This window comes from Bombus affinis, chromosome 15 (genome assembly GCF_024516045.1).
Source record: "Bombus affinis isolate iyBomAffi1 chromosome 15, iyBomAffi1.2, whole genome shotgun sequence".
NCBI classification, from domain to species: Eukaryota; Metazoa; Arthropoda; class Insecta; order Hymenoptera; family Apidae; genus Bombus; species Bombus affinis.
The window spans coordinates 481,711-509,401 of NC_066358.1; the positions used below are offsets into that span (position 1 = coordinate 481,711).

The window sequence follows — 27,691 nt, forward strand, 5'->3', positions numbered from 1 at the left end:
TCAAATATTTGGCAAATAAACGATTTAAACATAATCAATTTCTCAAAATAATATTTTGAAATTCCTTGACATACATATACTACATACTTTTATTTTCAAATGTACAATTATGGATAAAAATAAGCAAACAGGTAGGGAAAATGATATCAAAGAAGTTTCGTTAAATACAGCTTCTTTACACAAAAATGTAAATACTATTTTCAATTATTTACTAATTAGTACGTGTACTATAAGAATATGCAATAAAGAAAAGTTAGGTACACTTATTTTTGTCCTCGACTATACTTATTTATTTTCGTCAAAGTAATTATTTACCTTCTTTATCCATTTGTCATTTTCATATCGAACAAAAAGAGGCGAACTTTCATAGACTTTAAAATTTTTAAATGTTATTTATATAAAAGGGATGAAACAAAAATGATAAATAAGTAATTTTCGATTCACTTTTAAAGCATCCAAAATATTCAATGTACAACTTTCAAATCATAAAAGCATTTATGGGCGATTCTCTAATTACCACGTCACCATATAACAACTTCACCGTGTTACTAATCGTTAAAACATGTGTCTCCCATTTTTTATTTTTTATGCTTGACCTTCTCTGATAGAACTTAAAGGAGCAAGACGTGCAATTATTGTGAAATCCGTGCCTTTGAGTAACAATGCCTGCAGTGAGGATTTCAGATCCGATTTCAAAGTCAATCCTCCTGCACCACGAAGGAAAACATCCGTGACACGAGATTCACCGCAGGAAATTGCAAGATCATGCTTGTACACAACCGATAAGCGACAAATAGAACAATGGCCTGTCGAAGAATGAACGTCGTGAATAGTTTCACTACTGTTAAGTATCGTTTGTTGGTGTCGTTGCAGATATCATTTCCTGAATTACGACAGCTCTCCGCGCGTGACGATCAATTCGGATAAAATTTCCCAACAAGGTGTTGAACAATGTTATATAACAATGATTAAGATCATGACATTAAGAGAAACAAGTAATCTGAATCAACCACGTTCTCAGTGATCTTTACGGAAAATCTTTAAGTTACTTTTTGCTATACGTTGTAAAATAAATCTTTCTTTTTGTACATTTTACAATCTAAGTCAATCTAAGGGAATAAAAAATATTTATGCGATTTTAAGATAAAGGCAGGAAGATGTATTGGAGTATTTATTAAAAGTAATGACATTATCTCTAAAACTGAGCAATAGATTAAAAAGTTTATTTTGAATATTGTTTAGAAATTGAAAAATTTGTAAATAAATTAAAAACTTGCAAAGTGTATAAAATTATATTCCTATTATTACATTATGCTATATTATGCATGCATATTAATTCACATTACTCTTTTCTTTACAATATTAAAAGTAATTATAGAGTATTTAAACTGCGAATATTTGTGGGCGATAATTATACAATAAAGACATTTATGCACATAAAGTAAATAAATCAGCAAATATACAAATACATTTTATATACGTTTAATATATTATCTACGATATAATCATTATTTACAGAAATTTTATAATACTTTTGTGATTAATTTAGTACATACATATAGTATTACATTATATTTAGACTGCAGCTTTTACATATATATGAAAAATTTGAAGATGCAAAAATGTATACAATGCATACAGATAATAACTAAAACATTTAGAATACAGTATTTACAGATTATAGTATTTAACAAGGGAAACAAATTTCTATTTACGTTCCATTTCTTTAGCTACGTTCACAAAAATATTAAAAAACCTGCAGTCTAATTGTAAACAAATTATAAGCAATTTGTCCAAATTTGAAGTCGTTGACTACTTTTTCTTATAACGTTTACATAAAAAAAAATAACGCCTGTTTATCTTTTGAAATATTTGCTTCGAAAATATTTACGAAAACTATGTTCGCCATATATGTAATTTACAGTTACGGTTAAAATAGCACGCTAAATTCAATAAAACTAAGATATCCTAATTCACAACACAAACTGCTCATTATATTCTACGCTTAACCAACCAGTCAAAATTTGACACTAACATTGTTACGAACGGTACACAGTTATGACAAATTAAATTAATTTCATGAGATAAATATATCATATACGTAAAGTATACAATCAACAATATGTTTTCGAACATAAACGTAATGCGATATACGTGTGTTCTTAGATCTAAATGTGCAAAAAGCATGCATTTTAATTATAGGAAATTTTTACCCAGGTTTCATATCCTTACTCGCATGCTATAAAGATATGAATTTGCATGAATATCTATGGTCTACAGATTATTACTTAAATTTCATATAATTTTAAGTTTTTACGTAATATAAAATAATATTTTATTTAACCATTGGCTGAGAAAATATCTTGATTCACGTGACAAGAATTCTATCTCCGATAATTATCCTAGCATAAAAGAAACATTTAGATGTACACAACGCGTAAAGAAACATTTTACAACTTCAATTTCGTCTTTTGTATACGCGAAATTAATGCTGTAAAATTTTTTCCAATTACAAGAGCACTTCCGCTAATAAAGTAATGTTAATTGTTGCTCGGCATTTACCTCGGCATTTACCTCGGCATTTACCTCGGCGTTTACCTCGGCGTTTACCTCCTCCGTGTTTCGAGTTACTCTGTGTGCATCTGTATCTGTGCAATGAAATAGCTGTTAAAGGTCTACGAACGAACATCGTGAGAAAGTAGTCTCTAAAGAATGCGAATCAGAAGGAAACAGACCAATTGGTTAGCACGCAATCTATCCATTTAAGGTTGCACAACCTAAAAATATTTCCCGTTTGTCAGTGAACAAAGCCAACTACTTCATTTGTCACGATAAATGCGTTTCTTTCGAAATTTCATTGTCAAAATTACACATGTAACAGATAATTATCAGAGTTGTGTACATATAATATTATTTAAACGTCAGGTCGTAAGTAATATAGTCTCCCATTTTGCATTTTACATATTTAAGATAAAATCAAATAGAAGCTTCCGAAATGTACAATCATCGCCAGCAATTAAAAGAATTACAAATAATCGATACTAATGAAGGAGAAAAGAAATTCTGTTTCATCGTGTCAATGCTGGGCTGCAGGCAGCGAAAACAATAAATATAATCACGGAATGCAATTGAAAATTATACCATTCTTTCTATTCTCTAAACTTAACGCGTACGAATTACATTTATTCATTATTTCATTTTATTTATTTATTCGTTCTTTCTCGTTTCATTTATTCCGATCACTAAAGATTGGTGATGGAAGAAAAAGGTGATTTTATAAATGGTGGTATAATAATTCGTTAATAAATATTATAAAATTTTACAAACACGATATTATTTATGGAATGACCTAATACTTGGAATTGAAACAGGTTATCTTAAGTTATTATCTTTCATACTTATTTCAAGTAAAATCCTCCCACACAGGATTGCGCACTGAGATATGCTAAGAGATCATTGCAACTTTTATTTGCCTTCCCTCATCCTTGACATTTTATAGTCCCTTGCGATTTGCAGGTTCATCTAACAAATCTAATCTATTTCTATAACAATTCTATGTATAATATTAAAATGTGTATTATAAAACTTAAATAGAATCGAAGGAACAAATATCTTCTAAAACATTCATGTTAATGAATTGTATAGCAGAAATTAGAGCATGTAAAAATTTCGTAACATGTAGCGAAGCACTTATTATTAATGAAACATTTATAGAGCATAGGATAAGGATAAATAACATAACATAAATGTATAAATGAATGACATAATAATATTTATTCATTATGTATTTTTACTTTTAATTGTACGATATATGTATACAAAAGTCAAGTTCGTAGAATTGGAATTCAATAACCGTCGTGAAACGTAGATCTTCAAAATTTTAAATAATTAACATTTCACAGTTATAAATTAGCTTGGAATTGCTTGATCTCTGTGAAATTTTCCCAGATCGCGATTGCTTCCTTGAAAAGATTTTAGTTCGTCTTAATATGTAAATTAGATACTAGTTACCGCTCTCAAAAGTAGACCGTCTGTGAAGCCAAGTGTATCGTAGTGTAATTTTGCCAAGCGTATCAAGGCTCTACCTATTTTACCCTGAATTCAAGGCAAGCGTAATAGGATGGAGGATTCTAACGTCACGTTATCGTCAAATCAATTATATGCTTTCACCAACAATCTTATCAACCGAAATATGAAATAGTAAAACAATTCTAGGAAAGGCAAGACTTATTTACATCTTATGTACAAGGAAAATCACACGAAATCTTTAAGATTCCAACTTTCTACAACATTTCCTTACAGTAGCTCCAGTTATTATTAGCTTAAACTTAACATTAATCGTCAAATAAAATAAATAAAAATTTACCTAAACAGTAACAGAAAATGTCTGAATTCTTATAATTATATGATAACAAAGTAAAAATGGCGAAATATTAAAATAAAATAAAATAAAATAAATTATAATAAATAATAAATGAATGAATAAGAATAGTAAAATGAAAAAATATACATATGTTTTATTTATTAAATCGTTACGTTTAAATAAATTCCTCTATCCTTTATTTCTTAATGTAAACATCGCCCGAATAATTTAAAAAATTATATGAACACAATTTTTCTGTAAATAATTCGATAATACTAAAATAACGCGTTTTAGACATCGGCCATTCGAATTAAACCTATATCCTGGAAACGAAGTATGTAACAGATTCATCATTAAGTACTTAATTAAGAAAAATTGTACACATAGATATATATGTATATACCTACTTAGAAAATCCTTATTTTTGTAATAACTTGAAGTATTTAAAAAATGTGTAATAAGTTTCAAGCACAATCTGACAAAAGATCCACTAAAAGGTGTAATTGAGTTTAATCAATTGGCTCGATCGTTTTCAATGAAATTATGCAATTTTCGTGCATTTACTTTCAATGTCGGGACTCCATTAAGAACAGGACCATTAACTTTCGTTCTTTTTCAACGCTTTCTTATTCCTCGATACGGAATGGTTCTTTTCACTTTACAGTTATGGGCATTCTTAGAAAATGTTTTCAGTCAACCAATACGACGACGGTTGCTTAGACATTTGTTAAAAAAGGGACACGAAAAGAAAAATAGCTTCTTAGCGTGAAATGCAACGATCCTTTGCAATTTCGTAAGTAGTTGGTATCACTGAAAATGCCGGATTCGCGAATTCTATGCAATCGTGAAAACCACTGTCTGATTATCAAGGATTATACATACGTCAACTTATCGTCTTTATAAATGTGTGAATGCTTAGATGAAGAATGGAAACTGTATACGAAGTCAGAGAAATCGATCACGTTGCAAATTTTTGATGCTGCGATGTAGATATTATTTAAATAAAATATTTGGAAAATAATTATTTAAATAATAGATCATCTTATTTGGTCTTCATTATGATTTAATAGAAATATTTGAACGTGAATTTCTGCACAATATTACGCTTCGATTAAAATGAACATTTTAAAACAAGCTATTGAAAATAAAGAATTTGCTAATCTCACTTTTTCTACTTCACTTTTATTACAATATTATCTTAAATCGTATTTTTAATGTAAAATATTTATCATTTTTGTCCTTATTTAAACCAATGCTAATTAAAGTATACATATTTAAAGAATATATATATATATATCCTGGAAACATATATATATATATATATATATATATATGTTTATATGAAATATATATATATATATATATATATATATATATATGTGTGTAATAAGAATATTACAATTTTAAACACGGAGAACACATTAAATTAACAGAAAAATCAATAACAAAATTTTAATTAATTTGTAAATATTCCCCAATTTAATCTTTTAAAGGTTCAAAAGTTCAAACGTTAACAAAAACATTGAACTCGTTAATCATTAGAAAATAAAAGATACTAAGAAGTTGTTCACTTGCTTCTTTCCTTACTTGCTTCTCCGTTTTAAGATGGAACATTTCCTGTTCCCTCTTGAAAATACATAAACAATACGTACTTACGAAGCACATGAGATTTATTAGCAAAGAAGGTACATTGTTCGCAGATGCACATTGTTCTTTAATTGGACAAGAAACTCTTCAACAAGATGTTTCATAATCAAATTCAATCGTTAATGATCAACTAAGAATATAAATAGGTTATTTCACATTTGAATCCATTGAGAACTAGCTTCAAGCACAAAATTAAAAAAGTTGAATTAATACTTTCTAAAAAAATAAATATCTTTCATGAAATTTCATATCATATCTTTTTTACAGAAACTTTGTCCCATATCTTCATCTTATCATTTCGAGAATTGCTCAAGTAGAACAAATTTTAAAGATCATTGAGATCCTTAACTTTAAATCCTTCCTAAGTATGTCTCCGTGTGTTTAATCTATTTCCTCATTAAGAACTACAACTCCGCAACTTACCTTCAAAGGAGAGTTTCTCAGTTCCCACAAACAGTAAATAAAAAAAAATAGCAACAAACACTGACGTTAGAAAATAAAATAATTTTTTCATTATTTTAAATTTATATCAGTATGGTTATGATAATTGTGTCTCATCACAATGTTAATGAAATTATTTAATGTTGTTTTGAATTGTAAAATATTTTATATAATAATACATAAAAAGTTTCTAGGAGTGTTCGAAACTGAAATGATGTATGAAACTATGTATTTCTTTTGTGTTTCTTATTTTCTACATTTTATGTTTAATTTTAATTTAATAGTATATATATCAGTTATTCCCTCCTTAGATTTCTTTAATTGATCATTCAAATTTTGTTTTATAAAACAAAGTTAAATGGATTCGTTTATAAAATTTTTGCATTCTATATTCATATGATAATAAACCAATAGAGGGCGATGAAAGTCAAGAAAATTTAAGATCAAAATAAATAAGTTATCAAAGATGTATTAAAAAGTGGAAGAACTCTCAATTTCTACTCAAAATGCTCTGAATCATCTTTTCAAGATGAAGTGCAAAATTAACAACCACTATTAATATCTTCTATTAAATAATACTATTGAACGAAAATCGAATAGTTGCCTTAAAACAATATTGACGACTGGTGAACCATTATGTTAAATGTATGTAATTAAATGTGAAATTCCATGAAATTAATAGAAAATAATATTGACTGAAGCTTTAAAGCAAATATATATTAACTTTTGATGATATTTTAGCATAAAGATAGTATAACCTAAATTTATTTTTATGATTTATTGTTTTGTACCATGTCACTTTAAAATAATTGTAATAAATGTATAATATGTACTATAAAAAGCGGTACAAAATGTGTAGTAATAATGTTATATATACATTAAAGTAAGATAATATAAAAATACATTTTATAGTGTCATTATGACGCGCAAGTGTGTATTGTGCAAGGAAACCAATTACAGAAACACTTATAGCTTTTTCTCAGCACCAAAAGATCCAGAGACTCGTAAAAAGTGGCAAAATGCCATAGCTATTGAGAATTATGCTGTAACTGATGATACATATGTCTGTAGTAAACATTTTCACAAAGACGATATTATTACACATTGGGTCAGTGGAGTGCCACCATATGTTATAACTGTAAGTTATAATAGTTTTGTAGCTACTACGTTATATAAATATAAATTTTTAAATCATCACATATGAAAAAATTCTATTATTTTATAGATAAAATATAAAAAATGCAGATTGAGACCAGGAGCTGTACCTGGAAGAAATTATCATCTCGAAGAAAATGCACAAGCTCAAGAAAATTCTGGTGAATCTGATAATAATATAGGTAAATTTAATAAAGTAACCACAGTAGAAAAGAAAGAAACAGATTTCCTCATACCGAGAACCGAAGAAGAATTACAAATAAGTAATAATGGGAGTCATGAAATTACATCTTTACATTACCAATTTTCTCGTGATATTAATGATTGTATTCATAATTCTAAGCAAAACTTCCTAAACAAAATGGAATTATCGGAAAATATTTCAAATGTAAATAATACATCTTATAATGGATCTACAATTAAGGAATCTTCGAAGCAAAGTTTAAATCAAGTAAAACAGAGTAAATCAACAAATTTTATGGAGAACAGTATCATTTCTGATACAAACCTAATGAAAGACATAAATTCTGAAGACAGAAGGGAGAAACAAAATCAAGTATCCAAAGAGGATTCTTATTTCAATGTAACCAAGAAAGTCTCAGAGTCTCCCTTTAAAAATTATATTTCTGAAGAACATGAAACAATGATATGGAAGCATAAAGCAGTGAAAAAAGATATTGCTTCTATGGAGAAACCAATAGATAATAATTTTGAAACCACAGAGAATGTATATATAGAAAATCAAATAATGTATAATTTAAATTATAATCAGTTAAATAAGTATTATCCTATGAGTAATGAAATTGATGAAAGTCAAATGTTGTTCGAAGATTTACTTGAAATATGTACAGAGGTATTATTACCACGTGGTTGGTCTTGTTTAGTAACATCAAAAGGTCTCACAACAACGATAGTGTATTTGTATATGGGAATGACAGAAGGTGGAATGCCATTCACAGAGAAGCAAGTGTTTATTAAGAGTGATATGATGTTGCATTGTGCTGTTGTAAATAAAGAGATTAATCCACTTATTCATAACCTCATAAGAGAAGGAAAACATTTACAGGTACAGAGTTTATTAGATATAGAAGAACTTATTGATGAATTCAATCAAAGGACTGTCTGTCAAGGTATTTATATATATTTTTTATTCTTTGAATATTTTTAAGAAATAAAGCTTTTATTTTCTAAATTAGGTATATATAATACCGAAAGATTCCAAAATATGCATCGTATCATAGTTGCTTATAAAGATGGCATAAAATGGCGACATGCTTTATGTCCACTGATAGTGAATAACGATTCATCAAGATGTACAAGATGCATTTCTCTATCTCACACATTACAGCATAAATTGAAAAAGCTTGTATTTCCTCGCAATCCTCCAATATTTACAGAACAACAGCAGAATATATATTCAGTTCGTCGAAAAAACAAACATACAAACAAACAAGATCGCAGATATGAATTTATAAATATCTTCAAATAACTCTAAATAAAATTTTTTTAGAAGTACAAATTTTAATTGCGTCTTTTTACCTTAATTATCTCATTTCTAATTCCTGTAGAGGGTACACTAATTGTTTTAAAGATACACAAAAATCATTTAAAAAGTTTTCTTTAATCTCTCTCGCATTATCTTCCAAAAGAAACATTCTATAAATCTCATTTAATTTATAATAACTGAGTAACATGATTTCTTTACCTATGATATTTGCGTTCGCTTCTTTTCGTATTAGTTCTTTTTTTTTTTTCCTAAAACGATTTATAAAAGTTTATATGCTTATATATAGTTTAACTGATTAAATTATAGAAATTTTTTATTTTATAGAAAAGATTCTTTTTACCGTAGACCATTCCATTTTTAATTGTTCTAACATTTCTGGCGTTAGAAGACCTCGAGATATCAACGAATAAGTTAATGTATCTTTCCGCCTTTCATCTGCAATATATATGTAATATAATTATAGAATTATAAAAAATAAACACATAATGCTTTTAATATCTAACAAATTACCATTTGTTTTTAGATTTCTGTCCGAGTAATACAACCGTTCTTCATTAGCCTCAAAATCTATTTAATAAAAGCAAACATTATTCAACCTATTTTTAATTTCATAAATAAATTTTCAATAATGTCATAATTAATTATAAATCAATTTCTACATAATCGCATATAAATTTTGCTATGAACAGCATACTTTAAACAATCGATGTACCTGCTTTCGAGTTCTTAAATAATATTGTAATTTTTCTAATTCCTTGCTCAATAATTTTATCTACTTCTTTTTGTAATGTTCTAACTGCATCTGCATCAGGAAACAAGTCTGGCATTCGATAACTGCAAATAATATAATTCAATGCATTGTACATAATATCTCAGTAATTATGGTACAATTAATAAGAGGATGTTTCTGCGCTATAAATTTATTTATACAACGCCTTGTTTTCGAAATATGGGACATGCTGAGGAGAGTTTGAACACGTTTCATCAAGAATTAGCTTCGTACATGTGTAATTGACAAATTTTCAAGCTCGATTTTTGTTTTTTAACACTAAACCTACCAGCGGCAATTCTACGCAAATTTAACCATATTTAAACTTTATCATATCGCTTCATAATTTCTGACTTTTCCTAAAACATGCATATAATATATTTTTTGGTATTTACTTTTAGTTTGATCTTTTACTTTCTGAGAAAAATTTGTACTCTGCCTTGCCTATCGTGAGTGATCATTTTAACCGCCCGACGAAATATTTTAGTTATTCTTAAAATAAATGCAATCAATACAAAGGAAAGGCTATCTCAAGATCAAATGATAAACAAAATCAGTAATAACAAATAATAACAGCTGTTACACCAGTAATCTTGTCATAAAACATAATCCATCCCTCGATCAAGATGGCCACCAGCTGTCAAGACATATCAACTCAGACCCATAATAATCCTAAGGAACCGCCATAAAATTTAACATTTTTTAGAGTCCATTGTTACAAACATTTTAAAAGTCGAGAAGTTTCTTAGGGTTATTGCTCATTTCCCATCTCCACCCTCGAGTAACAGTTGGTGGAGAACGGCAAATACTGTTATTTTTAAAACTCGAACAGAAAGCATCTCAGAGCGTTTTGTGCAAAGTTGTTATAAAAGGAAAAGTAAAACATATCAAATTTGACAATAATTTTGTATTCTATACGTGGTATTATTCTGTGATAAATATTTATCCTAGAAATGTCAAGATTCTTAAAAAAAAAATTATAAAAAAAAAATAACAGACATAGGAGAAGACTTTTCAGTGTGCGATGAACAAGAAACTTCAGCAAATGAAAACGACATGAAACACATGAAAAGCTATTTACAATCGAATCAGAGTTGAATATTATAAATAAGCGTTTACGGAAGGACAAAAAGGAAAGAAATTATCGTTGACAGCAAAGGGTGAGACTGATGTAGAGAACTAAAGTATCGAAACTGGGCCCGATGGGACAGTTCAGATAGAATTAGATACAAGTCCCAAATCTGGCAGGACATCACTTTATAATATTTTTAGGGATATACTAAACGGCATATGATAAAAGGACAAATAAAGATGGCGTTTTATTTTACCATTGATCACCATATAAGGGATCGTATAATAAAATGTATGGAAGAAGGAGCATTTAGAGTATTGGGGACTAAGAGGGAGCTAGATGCAACAAAACTAGATGCATTTATTGCTCTGTTATATGCCCGCAGTGCATATCAGGCAAAAAATTTAGATGTCTCATATTTGTGGAATAAAATTTGGAGACCTGCATTTTTTTCAAAAACAATGAGCAGGAATGATTTTGCTGAAATTATGAGGTTTATACGATTTGATAGGAAGAGCGAAAGAAGCCAACGTTTACGAACCAATAAATTTGCAATGGTATCTACAATATGGGACCAGTTTACAGAGAATTTACAAAATTGTTACAAACTTGGTTGCATACATTACTTTTATATAAGGTATCGCGGGAAAAAATCCATGCAATAAAACTATCAACAAGTTCAGATTCATTACTACAAAAAGCTTGTCAAATAAAAAATTGTAAAGGTTACAAAATTACGAAAACTTGTTTAGGATGCGGGAAATATTTATGCAGCAAATATACATTTGATAATAAGATAATTTGTAAAAAATGCAGCGAAGTTGGATAAGATATATCTCTATATAAATAAAAGTGTAATTCTATTTAAGTCTATAATTGAAATTAAACAAAAGTAAATTTGGACGAAATTTTATGAAAGTTCATCATTTTATATATATTTAGTTATAAATTAACCATTATCTAAGTTAAATCATAAAAACTATTACTTCTTTAATCACCGGTCATTTTGACCGCACACAGTAGAATTAGGTATACACAAAGTATCGATAAGTTTAGTGTTAAACAAAGTTACAAATGACAAAATTATATCTCATATTTTCAGCTTATTTTTTTACAGAAAATCGTCTCTTTACTGATTATACCATAATTGCTAAAATGCTCTGTGTATTAACACAGATATTAATCTGTACATATTATTGTACAATTACTTACCTTAACCAAAGATAAACATCCAATACATCAAATATACTTTCTAAATGTAGAAGATCAGCAACATTCGATGGCATTCTAGGAGGCCAATTAATTTGTTTATGTAACCATAAAATAGTTGCTGGTTCATTTTTACTGCATTGTCGAGCATACTGTATAAAAAATACATAAAAATTTTTTAATATGAAGTTTTATAACTTTATTGATATTTTTAATTTACCTTTAAAAACATACTGCACGTTAGAGGCATCTTTCTATTGATTGGTGCACAACAAAACACATATCGTGTACGAAGAGGTAATGGTATATGTTGTATCGTATCAGCAAGAAATTTAAAATCATCTAAATTGCAAATAAAATATAGAGTGCTATCAAGTTTACATAACGCAATAAAAATATTCTGAAAAAGCAAAAGAAATATATTAAGATCATAATAAATTATAAATTAAATATATATTAAAATACATTACAATGAGATTTGACAATGGTGTATTTGGCAAATAATAGGCATATAATTCTATTTGGTCTGCTGTTGGATGAAGTCCAGCTTGTTCAATTTCTTCTGGACTCTGCTGTAGTAGTTTTTTTAATACAGGAAGATCTTCAGGTTTATAAGTTGTTACAAATCCCTAAAAAATACAAGATTAGTAATATTAAATTTCATCTACCACTAAAATGATTCTTAATTTATTTAAATTTGATTATAAAGTACCTTCGGCCATTGCGTTCCATAACGACCAGCCCGACCCGCTATTTGTAATGCAGATGATACAGAAATTGTATCCGTATCTGCGTCTCCTTTCCCACTTACAGTTGGTTGAGTAATAGAATAAAATATAATTCTACGAATGTGTCTGAAAAAATATAGACATGTTTTGTATTTTCGTTATATTGTGTAGAAGGATTAAAGTTTTTAATTATGATCTTACAAATTAAGGCCCATTCCTATTGCATTAGTAGCTACTAATATCTTACAAGAATCATTGACATCATTAAATTTTGCAGCTTGCGCTATTTTTGTGCCTGGTGGTAAATTACCATATATTACAGCTACTTTATGTCCCATTTTCTCAATAGCATTTGTTACAGAGAATATCTCATTTCTACTAAAACAAACTATACAGTCTCCTGGTTGAATATTTTGTAAGGAACAAAGTGCTGAGTTTTCTACTTCGAGTGAGGTTAATCGTTTATATTGTTTTATTTCTACCGACTCTCCAGTTGTGAGGCAAATAGACTGTACCTACATTATCACAGAAATTACTATATACTATAGTTTTAAAAATTTCTTGTTTCAATATGTTTATAAGTTTATAAAGTAAAGTTATATAACACACTATAGATATGGCAGCAGATTCACCACATAAATGTATTTCATCTGCTGCTAGTCCAAGAAGAGCCCTTGTCCATGCCCACCCTCTACTTGGATCACGTATTAGTTGAATTTCATCAATTACACCTACTTCATCTGTAACAATTATTAAAATATTTTTTGTTCAAATTATTTGATAAAATTATATAAATAATTAAATATAAAAGGTAATAATATTGTATAAATTGAAGATTATTAATTAAATTTACTTACAAACATTTTGTATGTTTGCCATTTCTACAGAACATGATACGTGGCATGCAGGAGATGTTTCACTCTTTGCATATCTGTGTTCTTCTCCCGTTATTAAATCACATGGTGTACCCTAAATTTATTCATGTTTAATAAGATAAGTAACAAAAAATAAAATAATTATTTTTTATACTAACTCTGGAGTTACATTTATTAAAAACTTCATGAGCTAATAACTTTAAAGGTCCACAATAAACACCGCTTCTTGCTGAGATAAATCTTTCTAACGCGTGATACGTTTTACCACTATTTGTAGGTCCAGCATGAAATATAATTTTTCTTTTCTTAGACCTAGCTATAGGATACCTAAAATAATAATAATTAAAATAGACCTTTTTCACGTACCAGCATTTTTAAATTTTATAAGTTAACAACTACCAATAAAGTGGATTTTGTAGATCACTGATTTTTCTCAATTCATCTAAACATTCAATATGTGGATACATTTGTTTTGCATGGTTCAAAAAGTATGGAAATATATCTGTAATATTTCCAGAGCCTTGTATAATGTCACTTAGAATAATATGAAGATCTGCAGGTAATTTGTCAGATGTTATACAATGTTTCCGAAAATCTCCCATAGCTGAGGTAAAAATTAAATCTACAAATTATTAGATAATTAAGAACAAAAAATTTTACAGAATTAATGTTTTATCACATGATATATAGATAACAAGAAGATTACCATCTAATCCATATTTTGCACTTAGCTCTTTAATCGATTCAATTTTTGCAAAATCACATAAAATTTGTATAATTTTACGTTTGTTTAAGGTACCACATAATTCAATTCCAACACTTGCAGTATCTGAATCTTTCTTTACAAGAGTTGGTTTAAATAAAGTACTTATAGACTGTGCATTGTCTTTGCTTTGTTTATTTCTTATACTTTGGGTAAACTTAACTCTAGAACCTAGCTGTCTAAAAATCATATTTATAAAATAAATTAATGTAATTACTAAAATTCTAAAAATACAATTAAGATAATTTCAAGTATAATGAAATACTAAAACACCTTAAAACTGATGACACTATAAAATTATTTCGCCGTTTTAATTGTTCCGTGACGAGATGTATAGCTGGTATCATTTTTATAACTAATTGTATTTATTTTCATATTCTATAATTTAGCACATATAAATTGTAAACCTCGTGTACTCGTGAATAGAAAAGGTTAAACTAGGTGGCGACATCTGTTGTTAAACAGATTGACAAACACTCATACAAACCACAATCTCAACACTCAATATCGGAAGCATAGAAGAAACCGTCTGAAAATTGAGTCGTGAGAAACTAACATGGAAGATAGGAAGGGTTTCAATTCTGAAATGCGTGTCATGTATGAATACCTCAGAAAGAGACTGTGACATTCTACTCATTTCTGTCCGTCTCGTAAGAACGCTAACTTTGTTATATTCCATGTTGATTTCTCACGACTAGTTACGACTCAATTTTCGGACGGTTTTCCCTAACAAGTGTCGAGACCTGTTTGTACAATCGTGATGTAGACTAATATAGAGGATAAATCGCTACTATATTTTTCATTTTAATTTATCACAGTATTAATTTGTATCGTTTACTTTCAAAAATTATATACATTGTTTACTTTTTATGTAACATGACCATAAATGTACAAACATAACATGATTTGGAAGATCAGGTAATTTTTTCATTTAGAACTATAAATTACGAAATCGATCAAATTAAAATCTATTCGTACATAGTTAAAATAAACAAAACTAGTTGAAATATACAAATTTCTCCAAAGGATCAATTTTTTGAATTTTCAATTTTCATCGAATCAATTAAATCATATTTAATTTTCTCATTGTCGTTTTTAACAGTGTAGATATTGCAATTAATATAATATTATATTTGATAAAAAATGATAAATTTCATTAGTTTGAACAACAAGTTTTGTGTATCAATATCAAAATTTATATTTATGGTATTATTTTCTAGTTGTTCCTGATATAAGGGTATTATTTCCCTCTTATAGTTATAAAAACTATAATATGTATAACTGTACAATCTAGTGTACAACAGTTGTTGCACTTGAAAATACTTCCCCCTTTTAATTTTTAAAATGTGATTATTCTATATTTGCATTGTATTTTGACAAATTCGTCTTAAAAATGGATTTCTTAAATGTAAAGTTTCTTAATTTTAACTTATTCAGAACTCTTGTTTTAAAATGTACTGATACGATTTTATCAAAAAGTATATAGAGCAAAATTTAAGATAAAAGTTTTTATTGATTAAGAATAAAATATTGTATGCATTATACTTTTACATTAAATTAAATTAAATATTATGTATATATATATATATATATATATATATATATATATATATATAAGTTGCATAACTATAAACTGTATAGAATTTGTATTTTTTTCAAATTTTATTATTATAAACAATATATATAGATTGTTATATAATATATATTATCGTCGAATATTCTAAATTTCATAATATTTCTAGTTGAGATAAATTATTCGTTCCTTTGTTTCCTTATTCCATTAATCATTTGTCATTCAGTCAAAAATATCAACTTGCAAGGTTAATTCCTTTATAAAATTAATCTCTTTATAAATTTCTCGTATATTACAAGATATTTTAAATACAAAAGTGATGCGTAAGTTGGGATATTAACATGTTTATTACATTGCTACTGCATCTTTAAATAGATGAGAGAAAATGAAATTGTTACAGATCAAACAACTCCAAAGTGTAATGTGAAACCGTGTTCGAACAACGATGTTCCACCTTCATCAGTAGTTCGCGCTTGTCTTGGTCCATCTTTGGCACAGGTGTTTTTCAATTATACTCATCATGATACGATAAAGTTGTTGGATGTATTGACACCATCGAAAACATCAAAAGCATGCTTTCCAATTCCATCTGACCATCATTTACCCAAAACCAAATTCATGCCATCAACAGATTATCAAATCGTAAGAGCATCCGTGCACCAAAATATATTAGGTAACATTATAGTAGATATATATAGGTGAATATATATCAAAATATATTAGATAACATAGAAGTATTCAAAATGTTGTATATAATTGTAATCTTAAATAAAATAATTAGAAATTGGTGAAGCTCTCTTAGGACGTGTGAAAAAGGAAATTGAAGAAAATCTAAAGGACAAAATAGAGAGGCAATCGCGAGAGAAATTTTATATGTATCAAGCGAAAAAAAGGCAAGAAGCTGAGCTGCACGTTCAACAGTTGCATGAAAAATACGAAAATTATATTGAAACTGTCCGACGTGAATTACAGAAACAACTTGAAGTAACGATTTGCATTATTTTTTATATTTCTTCTGTATAAATTTTATATACATATAAAGAGAGTATGAATATCATTTAATTAGTATTCATTCAGACCATAACACGTGACTATTTATTTATTTGTTTGTATAACGAGAAAAGAAATAGAAGGATATATTACTGAAAAAAGATTACATCTATTTTATTAATATAATAAATATTAATGTATTTTTATTAATATTATTTTATTAATATAGTTTTATTAATACAATTACATAAAATACCATTGAAAGAATCTAATAAGCTGATAATGCTTTGTAATAATCGGATGTAGAAGCAATCAAATTAATGATCTATTAATGACGATGATATATGCATTAAAGCAATAACGAAGGAATTCAAGATCGCATGATTCATATGAAAGAATTCAATGCAGTTAAATTACTTTTATATTTGTAATTGGAGTACAAGTAACTTCGCCAAATAGAAGAGCCTATTCTAAACACGTTTAATATATATGCGATTGTGTAACCTTGGATTACCTCAAAGATGTTGAGTACGAGAATTATCGAATATTTTCTTTATCTAGCCGGAATGGAATTGTTGTATAAATTAACATTTTTATCAAAAAGCATTTTTTGGACAGCATTCGTATATTCTCGATCGTGAAAAATATGCTGTTGAAAATACGCTATTGAAAAAGATCTAATGAGAAGTGAATATATGTACATATAACGTAGTTTAAAAGTTATGCAGGTCTACGAAAAAAAAAAAAAAAAATAAAAAATAAAAATAATTTACTTCTCAGAGAGAATGGTCTAAAGCAGCCGCAGAATGTGCTAAGAACACTCAAAAAGCAGTTGTACAAGAACGAATAAACGTGACTAACGAAGTGAAACGAAAAATGCGCGCAGAAATGATTCACGTTGTCCTATCGTTGTACAAAGAATTTGAAAAGCTGTTTTGCGCCAAAAGGGACGATATAATTGCCGATTTTAATCAGATAATGAGGTTCATAACTGCGCATCTCTGAACATAGCATTTGCATAAGTAATTTGAATTAAAATTCATACAGGGAGCAGCATGTGAAATTGAAAAAAGAAATGCTGGACTTTAAAGAGAAGATGAGCAGAGATTTACATATTCAGAGACATCAGTTTGAAATACAAAATGCCGCAGATTTAATCTATATCCTCTGTGTGGAACGATTACGAAGTAACAAAGAGAAGCATATCATGCATGAATACTTTCAGGTAACGAAATTATTCGAATTTCGCTTGTTATATGAGAAGAAATATTTCATAGGAAATTATGCTTTAATACAGCAACAAATCAATGAATTTTATGAATTAATGGTCCGCTTAAAAGATATAATTACCATCATGAAAAAAGAAATTGTCGATTGTCATATGGAGAAGAAATTATTGGGCGAAAAGCTTTGTAAAGTTACTAAACATTTTCAGAAGTTTATTAATTTTGTGTTTCATGCTATACCGGGCCAAGCAGACTATCTATTACCGTTATGATTGCAACATTTGATTAACTCAGATAAGGGTAAAGAAAAGAAAAGAAGAAATGGGAAGATAGTAGGAAAACAGAAAAGATTATAAAGCCGTAATCGTTAATTATGATACACATAAAGAACGCTCTGCTATAAATCTTACAAACTATTTTTTTGTAAATTTTTATAAATAGGTACATTTTTCTTGAAACAATGGGATTTCTATAATTCCTTCCTCCCAGTTTTTTAAATAAGGCAATATAACTAATATTTTTTGTTTAATGGATCTTAACAAATTTAACAAAATCTTTATTACTTTATATATCATCTTATTTAAACAATAGAAAAATACAGCTGTTTAGCTTAGAGGAAAGAATCTTAAAAAGTACGATTTACGAAAAAAACTGCGTGTGAGATGTACAAAATCTATTATAGAAGTATCGTCAAGCGTAAAATATTGTTGATTAAATATGTATTGTTTCCTTTAAAAATACAAAAAATGCAAACTTAAAGTATGGACTGTAATATTTAGTATTTGATGAAATGAACATAAAAATATATAAAGAAAAATAAATACCATAAAGAAATATTCAATACAGAAAGAATGTAAAATTTAGGATATTAATATTTTGTATATGGAAAATATTTACGTGATATCAACGAAAGAAACTTGTTTATTATTTATGAAAACTAGAAGTAGATAAAAAGGCAACAATTAATGAATCATAGTTAATCGTACAAAAATTTTGCTGTTTTTTAGAAAAGTACAATTGGTAAAAAATTTTCACAGAACACTGAAGTAAAAAGTTACCTGACTAAATTTCCGTCTAGTAGGAAACTAATTCATTTTATCATCACATATAAATGTTATTCTTCTCGAAGAGCGATACCATTCTGGATCCCTGTGAAGGCTCGATATTTTTGAATGATAAAATTCACGAAACATAACATTTGTTTGTCCAACTTTACTTCGTGGAATAGGTGGATAATCTATTAAGCGCCATCCGTATATCCAACTTGTGCAATCCGGATAGTAATAGCGATTTTCAGGAATGTCTTTTACTCTAAAATAATCAATGAGGATGTTAGCCCAAAATATCAATTTTGTTAATATATATTTTCAATGTAAGAAATCGAAATTAAGAATACCGATGCAATACTGAAATAAAGAAATGCAACATCAATATTTTTTATTTAAGCACGATTTTTGGCAGTCATCTTTTTTTTACTATATTTACAAAAAATTATTATTATGTGTAAAACCTTTCAGAAATATAATTTTCAGCGTTAACAAAACTCGGGGCATCTTCATACAGAATAGTTCTTACTTGCGGATCAATGGGTTTCGTTATGTTCATATTGATAGAACCATCAGGTTCGAAAGATCTCCAATTTGGTAAGGGTTTTAAATGTATCTATAAAATAGAAAATCTCATCTAACTTTCACTGTACAACATATATGGGAAGTTATTATTAAATATAACACAATTATATACAATATCCACGACTGGCTGTTTTTCTGGTTCATGTTTCGACGGAAGTTTAATTTCCTCCGTTTTTCTCAAATGATCTAATAATTTGTGTTGATTCTTCAAAAACCATCTAATACGTGTGTTTTTTTCTTTTTGTATCATTGCAGTGTGAAATGCTTGGCAGCGAGCATCACAGATTCCTCCTCTGGTTGACATATTTTAATTTTGTTATGTGCTTTAGTAGTTTATACAAAAGAGTGATTAAAATTTGAATATACGCCCATTGATTTAAGAAAAAGCTACATTTATAAAGAATTTTCAACGTAGCCTAACTCTGAAATAAGATTACATATCATCTCGATATTCTGATGTTTCTCTCATTAATGCTATAGGCAAGAAAAATATTTCCATGACTTGTTTTTATATCTTACAGAATCATTTTATTTACATCATTATTACATTAATACGTTTTACTGCATGTCATTCAATTACCTTTTAGTGCGCTAACATTATTAACTTATGCAATAATATCAGTGGGAGCATTATTTTACATATAAAGTGATAAAAAAATTAGTAAATTTAACAGATAAATAATGTTATATGTATATTACGAATATTAATTTTAAAAAAATGTATGAGTAACTTGCTCATTAATTTTTCAGGTAAATAGTCCATGAAAATCGATTGATCATCGTGATTGCCGCAAATATATGTAAGATTTAATTTTGAAGATAATAGTAAAAATTGAGCGGCTAATAGTAATTTTTACTCTTTACAACGTGAATATTTATTTCAACAATTAAAAAGAATATACAATTAATTTTGCGCGATAATTAAATTTGGGAGATTGAAGATTACTGTAAACACAAGATATATGTACGTACAAATTCATTAAACACCGGATATCACATGAACACATACTAATAATAATAAATAATGTAAAATGCTTATTCATTCGGTACATTAGTATTTTATACATACAACGTGTATATGTATAATATGTTTACGTGAATAGATTAATGTACCTAATTGTATTGTAAATTTTTTTCTTGTCAAAAATCATATCTTCGCACCATAAAAATAATTTAAATACCTTTTTCCTGCATTTGAAAAAAGATTCTATCATAAAAAATATATATATTTGCGTACATAAGAATCAGTGACATTTTATGACGTCAAATAATGATATATCGGTAACGATGAACAAGAATAAATAAATATGGCGTGAAGTATGAGTTTTCATATGATATTACTCCCTCTTAAAGTCAACATCAAATGACCCAGTAATCACAGCCATAGGAAGCAATATTATGTTATATTATAACGTTTAGATGCACTGTTGTTTATATTACAAACTGACTAAGGAGCAATTCTTAATTTGTACTTGTATAATCAAGGCGAATTGTACTTATCGCACAATAACGTTGCCGTTTTCTTTCTTCCTAACTTGTTTCTTTATACTGTACATACGCGTGTAATATTAACTTATCTACACTGTTCTACAAAATAATCTAAGTTCTTCTGTACCTTTACGCAACACTTATCTAACGTTTCATTCCGTAATTGATAAGTTTTTATAAACTTACATTTTATCTAAATTTAGAACCTGCGTTATCATTTCATGTAAATATCGAATATTAAAATTTCGTATCTTTTCTTTCAAAACATATATGGTTTCCAATTAAAAATTTTTAAGTCATATTTCAAATATATCCACTTGATTATGCTACACACATTTCTTGTTAATCACTTTTCCATGCATCCCACTGTTTTCTTGTAACTTAAATATATAGTACAATATTAAATATGCTATATAATCTAATTCACTATTCAAGTGGAGCATACTTCTCAAATTTAATGTATCTAAAAATATTCATACCAATCAATATAACTTTACTGTATTTAAGTGAAATATTTTCAACAATTTTTTTCTATGCAAAATACATGTATGTTCTTTTGATTAAAAATTACGTATGACTCACTTTAATAGATCATTATTGTAACATTCCAAGCTTTTTTACACATCACGTACTTTACGATCGCCAGAATTCATTCACACGAATAAGCTATAATGCAAATTACTTCATAACAAAAATAAATCATTTCATAAATAAATTGAATATAGTTTACACATAATTTATCGACAAAATTGTTACATTTTATATTTATAAAATAAATTCAATTTTCTAATTTACATAATAAACTTTTCGCTACTCCATATGAACAGTAGGATAGATGATAGCATGTTTAATTATCTCTGCACATCAGACAGTAGTCATCTATACTAGCATCAATATTTTATCATTCCAATAATATTGCTAATTAATAATTTCATTTCATTAGTTTTTTTTATAGTAATACATTGCTAGTTATTTAGTTCAATAGAACATAATATACAAGTAACTTTTCGATTTTATAGTATCAGGAAAAACGAAATATTCTTTGATACATAATTCATTGTTTTATATTTGCTATTAATTGATAATGTTTTAATTGCTTGGCAACGTGCAAATTCTTACTTGTTCTTTACTTTGACATATTAAAAAATGGAGTCATCATAATGTAGTTGATATATATTATTTAAAACAGTCATACACTAAGAAGTAACGTAAGAAATTTTCTGATACATTTATCTTATTCCGTTGGGCCTGCGTCCTGCACTTGGCTCAAAATGGATTTTTAATTGTACATGTACTCATTCGTTATGAATTATTATACATATGTAATAATACCATAGCAACAGATGAATTAACGAAATATTCTTGATAAACTCTCCAAATACGAAAAAACGGATACTTTATTCACCATCCAATAGTTTCTCAATGTGATGTCGATAAAAGATTCAAAAATACCTATCTTGTAGTCACATCAAGTAACACTGAAGCTGGAGCATTGTTGTTGAGGTATGCACTCATATCTTGAAAACGACTAGACCTAGAAGCACCTTGAATCTGATTAATGCCACTTGCATAATCGTTGTCAACTTCCGGACTGCGAAGTCCATCGCCTTGTTTTTTATGTAGTACATATTTGAAAAATTCGTATCTAAATGATTCATAAAAAATTCCTTATGTTTGATATCCTATATGCTATACAGGGTGTTATATTTAAATAGAACATCTGAATTATTTTTGTCAATGTTAAAATTAGGGAAAAATAAGTCAGAAAGGTTTAAAATCTCTTCAAGGTGACTTTAAAGATTATTTCAAGATCATTAATACTTTCTTTCTTTAATGTTGTACTCAACATCAAGATGAGTTCAGTGATCATGACATCATAATTTTGAAGAAGGAAAAGAAATTTATATTGGAACAATATAATAAACATAGTAAATCAGCTTATTCTATTTTTTTTTAATATTTATCATAATCCAATACCATATTTATATTTACTCCTTTGTTGTAACAATACATTATGCGCATAATAGTAATCTAATCTAATCAGTTGGATTTTACTGATCTTGAAATATTGTAATCTGACAGAATTTAGTATATAAAGTGTTTTTAAGAATGGGTTTATAACAGCCGAGAATTAAATATGCACAATGCATTATTCACCATTAGATTCATTTATATTTTTCAAGATTTTTCCAAGGACATATCAAAGTTATAACATTGTAGGTCATTTAATTAGCTTTACCAACTGCATCATCACATTATAAAAAACAACTGTTAATATACACAAAAAATATCAATAACTTAGAATATCCTTTAATTGACATTGGTGAGATTTTTATTATTACCACAAGATGCATGGCTTGAAATGATTTAAACTTTTCTTAGTCATTTTTTCTTACAATTAATGGTAGAGTAAATAATTTAGATGTTCAATTCAAGTCAGACACTTAATCTTTTATAGTTATGACTACTGTATTAATTTGAATAATCTATTTCAAATAATATTGTAGAAATAATATATATAATCATTATTATATTTCATAACATTATATTTACAATGTATACTTACGTTGACCAACAAATAGTGGTTGCTGGCATTTGATAAAGGACACGAGCATTCAAACCACGGAAATAACCACGTAAACCCCCGTATCTATAAATTGTTTTAATAGCGTCTATCATGCCTTGAACCTGGACTCCACTCTGTGTATTTAGAAGCGTTTTACAAACATCTAAAGGTGTTGTGACTGCAGCAGCAACAGCTCCTGCTAATGCACCTGTAATTTATATAATTCATTTTTAAAGTTTCAAATGTAATGAAATAAAATACTTTCTTTTAAAAATATATATTTACCTGATACCATATGTGCAATTGGATTATATGTGTGGTCAGGATTCGTGAAAACTTGTGCAATTTCATACGTCATGAAGTGAATCATTTGAAAAGGCACATTCATAGCTAACTGTGTTGTATAACTTCTATAAAATGCATATATACCTTCTTTTCGGTATATATTTGTTATACATGTTATAACATTTCGATAAGGGGAGTTATACATTTGTAATCGCTGTTTAACCACTGGAATAAGATAATTTTATTCTTCACTGAATAAAATTCTAGAAATTATGAATCATATTTAGCTTGTTGTGTTTCTCCCCTCACCCAAACAAATTTTATATGCTTTAAAATATATATACAATGCATAACAGCTAAATTATATAATAAATAAATAATTTATTTATTTGCTAATTGTAAGATGCTTTACCTTCTGCTGGATTCATTATACCATCGTGAAGAAGTGTTGCCAAACAACCAGCAGTTCCATATGCAGCTAAATTTAAATTAGGATTTGTTCTTGAACTCAAAAGTTTGTTTTTAATAAATTCATAACACGAAAAATATAATGCATGTGCAGGACCAGCTCCTACAACCATTACACTCATACCACGAATTGGTCTCAGAAAACCTTCTTGTTGTACCATTCTAATCAGAACTGTTCCTACTCCACCTCCTCCACCTCCTCCTGAACTTGGTGTTAATGCTTGCATTCTTGTCTAAATATAAATAAGATAAAATAAGGTAAACATCCATGTAAATAAATTCATTTATTTGCTTAATAATAAAAGTAAATATTACTTCTCGTAACTAATTTAAAATATTGATTTTATGCAGATATATATAAGAATATTTAGACTATAATAACATACAAAAACTGAAACTATTTAACCTCTATTACATTTTTAATATTCTAGAATGATTACTTGATGATGGAAAAAGATATGAAAGTATTATGATAGCTTTAAAACCATGTCTTGCAATTATTTAGAGATATGATTATTTTTTACTGACCTTTTTAATCATTATATCTTTGTCATTAAAAATGTAAGATGATAATAAATGAAAACAATAAATGAAAATAACAGATAATAATGCACATATTTATTATTTTGTAAATAATATATGGAACATATAGAATAACTCATTAAACTTTAAGGAGAGATACACTGTTTATATGAAATAAATTTTCGTGCTACTTTATATCTACATCTTTTTGCAAGTATATTTTCTAACAATTAGATGTGAAAGTAACTACTAATATAGATTGTAGGTTGAAAAGAAATCCAAAAATAGAACCTAATGTAACAGAACTAAGAAATGTGTTATGTAATGAATATTTGAATCTCATGTTCTATTTAATTATTTCATGTTGTCAAACAATAAATCTTTTGCAGTATCAAAAAAATACAAACAGAATGGTTTGGATATTGCCTATATATACTTGATCATTTAACATTCAATAAATTGTGTATGTTTATATATATATATATATATATATATATATATATATTCCAATATAACATAATATATAAATCAAATACTGAAATTGTCTTTATATTTAAAAAAAAATTACTTTATAAAATGTTATTCTTTTTATTGATTATAAACTAAATATTAAAACACAAGTTTCTGAATATAATAAGAGTTAAATTATATATTGTAATAATAAAGAAGGATCATGAAAAAATAATACTTGTATATTTATGAGTGAATTAAAAATAATTAAGTAGAGAGTAGAAAGTTTATTTTTTATTACACAAAATCTGTTTTATTCATCATTATCAGTTAACATATATAATTTCATCATTATTTAATTATGTAAATGGCTAAATATATAGTATCAGCAATGTTTTGTGACATAATAAATCGTATATTTGCTACTTTAATAAGTATTGAAAAATAGTAAACAATTATTACAGAACATTAATGCTAAATCATTTGGTGATTAATTCAGTCGTTTGTAAATTCTAAGAATTGGTACCTGGAAATAATTATGAAATTATATTGCTTAAACTGATTGCACAATAATTTTATAGCTGTGACATAAAACACGAAATTATACGGTGAAATGTTAATATCTCATGAAGATTAATTGTATTTATCTTGAAAATCTAAGTACTTCACTATTTACTTAAGATTACGACAATCACATAACGTAAAACTCGATTTCTAGATTTCGACGAAAGAAATGGTAAAATTCAGAGAACTGTTTTCGAAAATCACATTTATTACTATTCAAAGACTGTGCGACTTGCATTGTCATGATATTAAATGTCATTGAGCTTTATTAGAATGCGGCGGAAATGAAATTCCTTGAGATGATAATTAAGGTTATGTAAAGTACTGAAGAAAAAATGTGCGAGAAATAAAGCTATTACCTTAACACTGTCAAGTGGATACATCACACAATGTTCCATAATTCCGGCGATTGCACCTGCTGTCATGTGTATAGCTACAGAAGATGTAGGCAAGGTCTCATAAACTTCCGCATTCATATTTTTTGAAGACGTTCCACAAAATTTTAGTTGACGCCTTTTAAAATGCCGCAAATTCTATATGCACTCTGTGAAAGCAGACAACACGTTTTCGGCAATAGCTAATGCCGAGTTTACCGTTTATGTAGTAGCATTTGTCTTGGAATCGCCGAAACGTTCATTTGGTAGGATATGAGAATAACGTTCGTTCTTTAGAAATGATGAGACGTAATCGTACTCGTTGATCGTGTCTTAATGGAACCGTATTGGAATTGAAAAGGCTGCTACCCCGACAGGCAAATTTACAATGTATAGTCCCCTCCAGGTATTTGTGCCGCAAATAAATTATTCTACTTGCTTACACTACTTTCATGAAATACAGGGGCACATGGCGTTTATGTCTGGTTGTTTATTCGAATCGTTACGGAACTCGATACATACTGGCATTCTTCGCGATACGGTTATATGAAGTCGTCATACATTTGTTCGGTGAGGTTAGGTGTTCGTGCACGTGTCGCGCATGCGTCGTATTCAACCACGTGGTTGGTGCGTGTAGTATGCTACGCAGTAGCAGCTTAATAAGTAGTCTGATACTGTTACAAGCATGCTATTCATGCTTGTACACACACACACACACACACACACACACACACACGCACACACATATATATATATATATATATATATTGTTTCATATTCGGTAAAAGTTATCTCAGATGCTTAACATTTTACCTTAGGTAATGCACTTGATTACAAATTTTAAGGGTTCTCTACTCTATTCTATTCCTTTTAAAATATGATTAACGTATATTAGAAATCAATATAAATGTTTATTTCAAAGAAAATATTCATTTTTTGGTGATGTTCATTTTGAAAATATTACTACTTAATACTTATACGTTTTATATTATATTGATGCATATTTAAAACAACAATTGTTTTAT

General features: G+C 27.9%; 5 protein-coding genes and 1 long non-coding RNA gene across 14 annotated transcripts; 3 read left to right on the forward strand and 3 right to left on the reverse strand.

Annotated features, from left to right (window-relative positions):
• The first annotated feature begins 6,848 nt into the window (after positions 1-6,848).
• LOC126924768 (uncharacterized) lies at positions 6,849-9,125 on the forward strand. 2 transcript variants are annotated; one of them, XM_050739595.1, is made up of 4 exons: positions 6,849-7,096; positions 7,364-7,589; positions 7,677-8,736; positions 8,803-9,125. In XM_050739595.1, the coding sequence occupies exons 2-4, from the start codon at positions 7,371-7,373 to the stop codon at positions 9,093-9,095; spliced, it is 1,572 nt and encodes a 523-aa protein (XP_050595552.1). In that variant the 5' UTR covers positions 6,849-7,096; positions 7,364-7,370; the 3' UTR covers positions 9,096-9,125. The 2 variants fall into 2 exon arrangements, with proteins under 2 accessions (XP_050595552.1, XP_050595551.1); XM_050739594.1 differs by having other exon boundaries at positions 6,849-7,589.
• On the reverse strand, positions 8,732-15,033 carry LOC126924765 (ATP-dependent RNA helicase SUV3 homolog, mitochondrial). Of its 2 annotated transcripts, none has more exons than XM_050739591.1 (15): positions 14,803-15,033; positions 14,473-14,704; positions 14,166-14,388; positions 13,925-14,093; positions 13,749-13,860; positions 13,501-13,631; positions 13,093-13,406; positions 12,876-13,017; positions 12,634-12,792; positions 12,384-12,563; positions 12,167-12,315; positions 9,826-9,947; positions 9,624-9,680; positions 9,454-9,548; positions 8,732-9,361 (listed from the first exon to the last, which is right to left on the reverse strand). In XM_050739591.1, exons 3-15 carry the CDS (start codon positions 14,366-14,368, stop codon positions 9,308-9,310), a joined length of 1,887 nt encoding a protein of 628 aa, XP_050595548.1. In that variant the 5' UTR covers positions 14,369-14,388; positions 14,473-14,704; positions 14,803-15,033; the 3' UTR covers positions 8,732-9,307. The 2 variants fall into 2 exon arrangements, with proteins under 2 accessions (XP_050595548.1, XP_050595547.1); XM_050739590.1 differs by having other exon boundaries at positions 14,473-14,708.
• Position 15,034: 1 nt separating this feature from the next.
• On the forward strand, positions 15,035-21,081 carry LOC126924773 (uncharacterized). Of its 4 annotated transcripts, XR_007713659.1 has the most exons (8): positions 15,037-15,447; positions 16,402-16,425; positions 16,503-16,775; positions 16,884-17,086; positions 17,873-18,075; positions 18,140-18,317; positions 19,851-19,961; positions 20,700-21,081. XR_007713659.1 is itself a non-coding variant. In XM_050739607.1 (7 exons), exons 2-7 carry the CDS (start codon positions 16,422-16,424, stop codon positions 18,588-18,590), a joined length of 1,062 nt encoding a protein of 353 aa, XP_050595564.1. In that variant the 5' UTR covers positions 15,035-15,447; positions 16,402-16,421; the 3' UTR covers positions 18,591-18,596. The 4 variants fall into 4 exon arrangements, 1 of the variants encoding a protein (XP_050595564.1); XM_050739607.1 differs by lacking the exons at positions 19,851-19,961; positions 20,700-21,081 and adding an exon at positions 18,390-18,596 and having other exon boundaries at positions 15,035-15,447; XR_007713661.1 differs by lacking the exons at positions 16,402-16,425; positions 16,884-17,086; positions 17,873-18,075; positions 18,140-18,317 and having other exon boundaries at positions 16,503-16,600; positions 19,836-19,961.
• Positions 19,138-20,321, reverse strand: LOC126924782 (protein ATP6V1FNB-like). The gene is made up of 3 exons (XM_050739621.1): positions 20,062-20,321; positions 19,829-19,980; positions 19,138-19,629 (listed from the first exon to the last, which is right to left on the reverse strand). The coding sequence occupies exons 1-3, from the start codon at positions 20,251-20,253 to the stop codon at positions 19,404-19,406; spliced, it is 570 nt and encodes a 189-aa protein (XP_050595578.1). The 5' UTR covers positions 20,254-20,321; the 3' UTR covers positions 19,138-19,403.
• On the reverse strand, positions 20,452-27,346 carry LOC126924775 (mitoferrin-1). Of its 4 annotated transcripts, none has more exons than XM_050739610.1 (6): positions 26,652-27,346; positions 24,881-24,989; positions 24,701-24,766; positions 24,289-24,513; positions 24,004-24,211; positions 20,452-23,082 (listed from the first exon to the last, which is right to left on the reverse strand). In XM_050739610.1, exons 1-6 carry the CDS (start codon positions 26,766-26,768, stop codon positions 22,890-22,892), a joined length of 918 nt encoding a protein of 305 aa, XP_050595567.1. In that variant the 5' UTR covers positions 26,769-27,346; the 3' UTR covers positions 20,452-22,889. The 4 variants fall into 4 exon arrangements, with proteins under 4 accessions (XP_050595567.1, XP_050595568.1, XP_050595565.1 ...); XM_050739611.1 differs by lacking the exon at positions 26,652-27,346 and adding an exon at positions 25,285-25,447; XM_050739608.1 differs by having other exon boundaries at positions 24,701-24,989; positions 26,652-27,345.
• LOC126924790 (uncharacterized) lies at positions 25,985-26,656 on the forward strand. The gene is made up of 2 exons (XR_007713695.1): positions 25,985-26,367; positions 26,447-26,656. It is a non-coding gene; the product is annotated as an uncharacterized LOC126924790 (long non-coding RNA).
• Positions 27,347-27,691: the final 345 nt, after the last annotated feature.

Excerpts from the sequence above, each read along its gene's own strand:
- LOC126924768 (XM_050739594.1), top strand. The coding sequence starts at position 7,371 with ATGACGCGCAAGTGTGTATTGTGCAAGGAAACCAATTACAGAAACACT. Across the intron at positions 7,590-7,676 it reads TGCCACCATATGTTATAACT|ATAAAATATAAAAAATGCAG; the intron begins GTAAGTTATAAT and ends ATTATTTTATAG. Across the intron at positions 8,737-8,802 it reads TCAAAGGACTGTCTGTCAAG|GTATATATAATACCGAAAGA; the intron begins GTATTTATATAT and ends TTTCTAAATTAG.
- LOC126924765 (XM_050739590.1), bottom strand. The coding sequence starts at position 14,876 with ATGATACCAGCTATACATCTCGTCACGGAACAATTAAAACGGCGAAAT. Across the intron at positions 12,316-12,383 it reads CGTGCAGTATGTTTTTAAAG|TATGCTCGACAATGCAGTAA; the intron begins GTAAATTAAAAA and ends TTTTTTATACAG. Across the intron at positions 9,549-9,623 it reads CAGAAATCTAAAAACAAATG|ATGAAAGGCGGAAAGATACA; the intron begins GTAATTTGTTAG and ends TATATATTGCAG.
- LOC126924773 (XM_050739607.1), top strand. Across the intron at positions 17,087-17,872 it reads AATTACAGAAACAACTTGAA|AGAGAATGGTCTAAAGCAGC; the intron begins GTAACGATTTGC and ends TTTACTTCTCAG. Across the intron at positions 18,076-18,139 it reads GATTTTAATCAGATAATGAG|GGAGCAGCATGTGAAATTGA; the intron begins GTTCATAACTGC and ends AAATTCATACAG.
- LOC126924782 (XM_050739621.1), bottom strand. The coding sequence starts at position 20,253 with ATGTCAACCAGAGGAGGAATCTGTGATGCTCGCTGCCAAGCATTTCAC. Across the intron at positions 19,981-20,061 it reads AACAGCCAGTCGTGGATATT|ATACATTTAAAACCCTTACC; the intron begins GTATATAATTGT and ends TCTATTTTATAG. Across the intron at positions 19,630-19,828 it reads GAAAATTATATTTCTGAAAG|AGTAAAAGACATTCCTGAAA; the intron begins GTTTTACACATA and ends TGATTATTTTAG.
- LOC126924775 (XM_050739608.1), bottom strand. The coding sequence starts at position 26,768 with ATGAATGCGGAAGTTTATGAGACCTTGCCTACATCTTCTGTAGCTATA. Across the intron at positions 24,212-24,288 it reads AATTGCACATATGGTATCAG|GTGCATTAGCAGGAGCTGTT; the intron begins GTAAATATATAT and ends TATAAATTACAG. Across the intron at positions 23,083-24,003 it reads ACCACTATTTGTTGGTCAAC|ATACGAATTTTTCAAATATG; the intron begins GTAAGTATACAT and ends TGAATCATTTAG.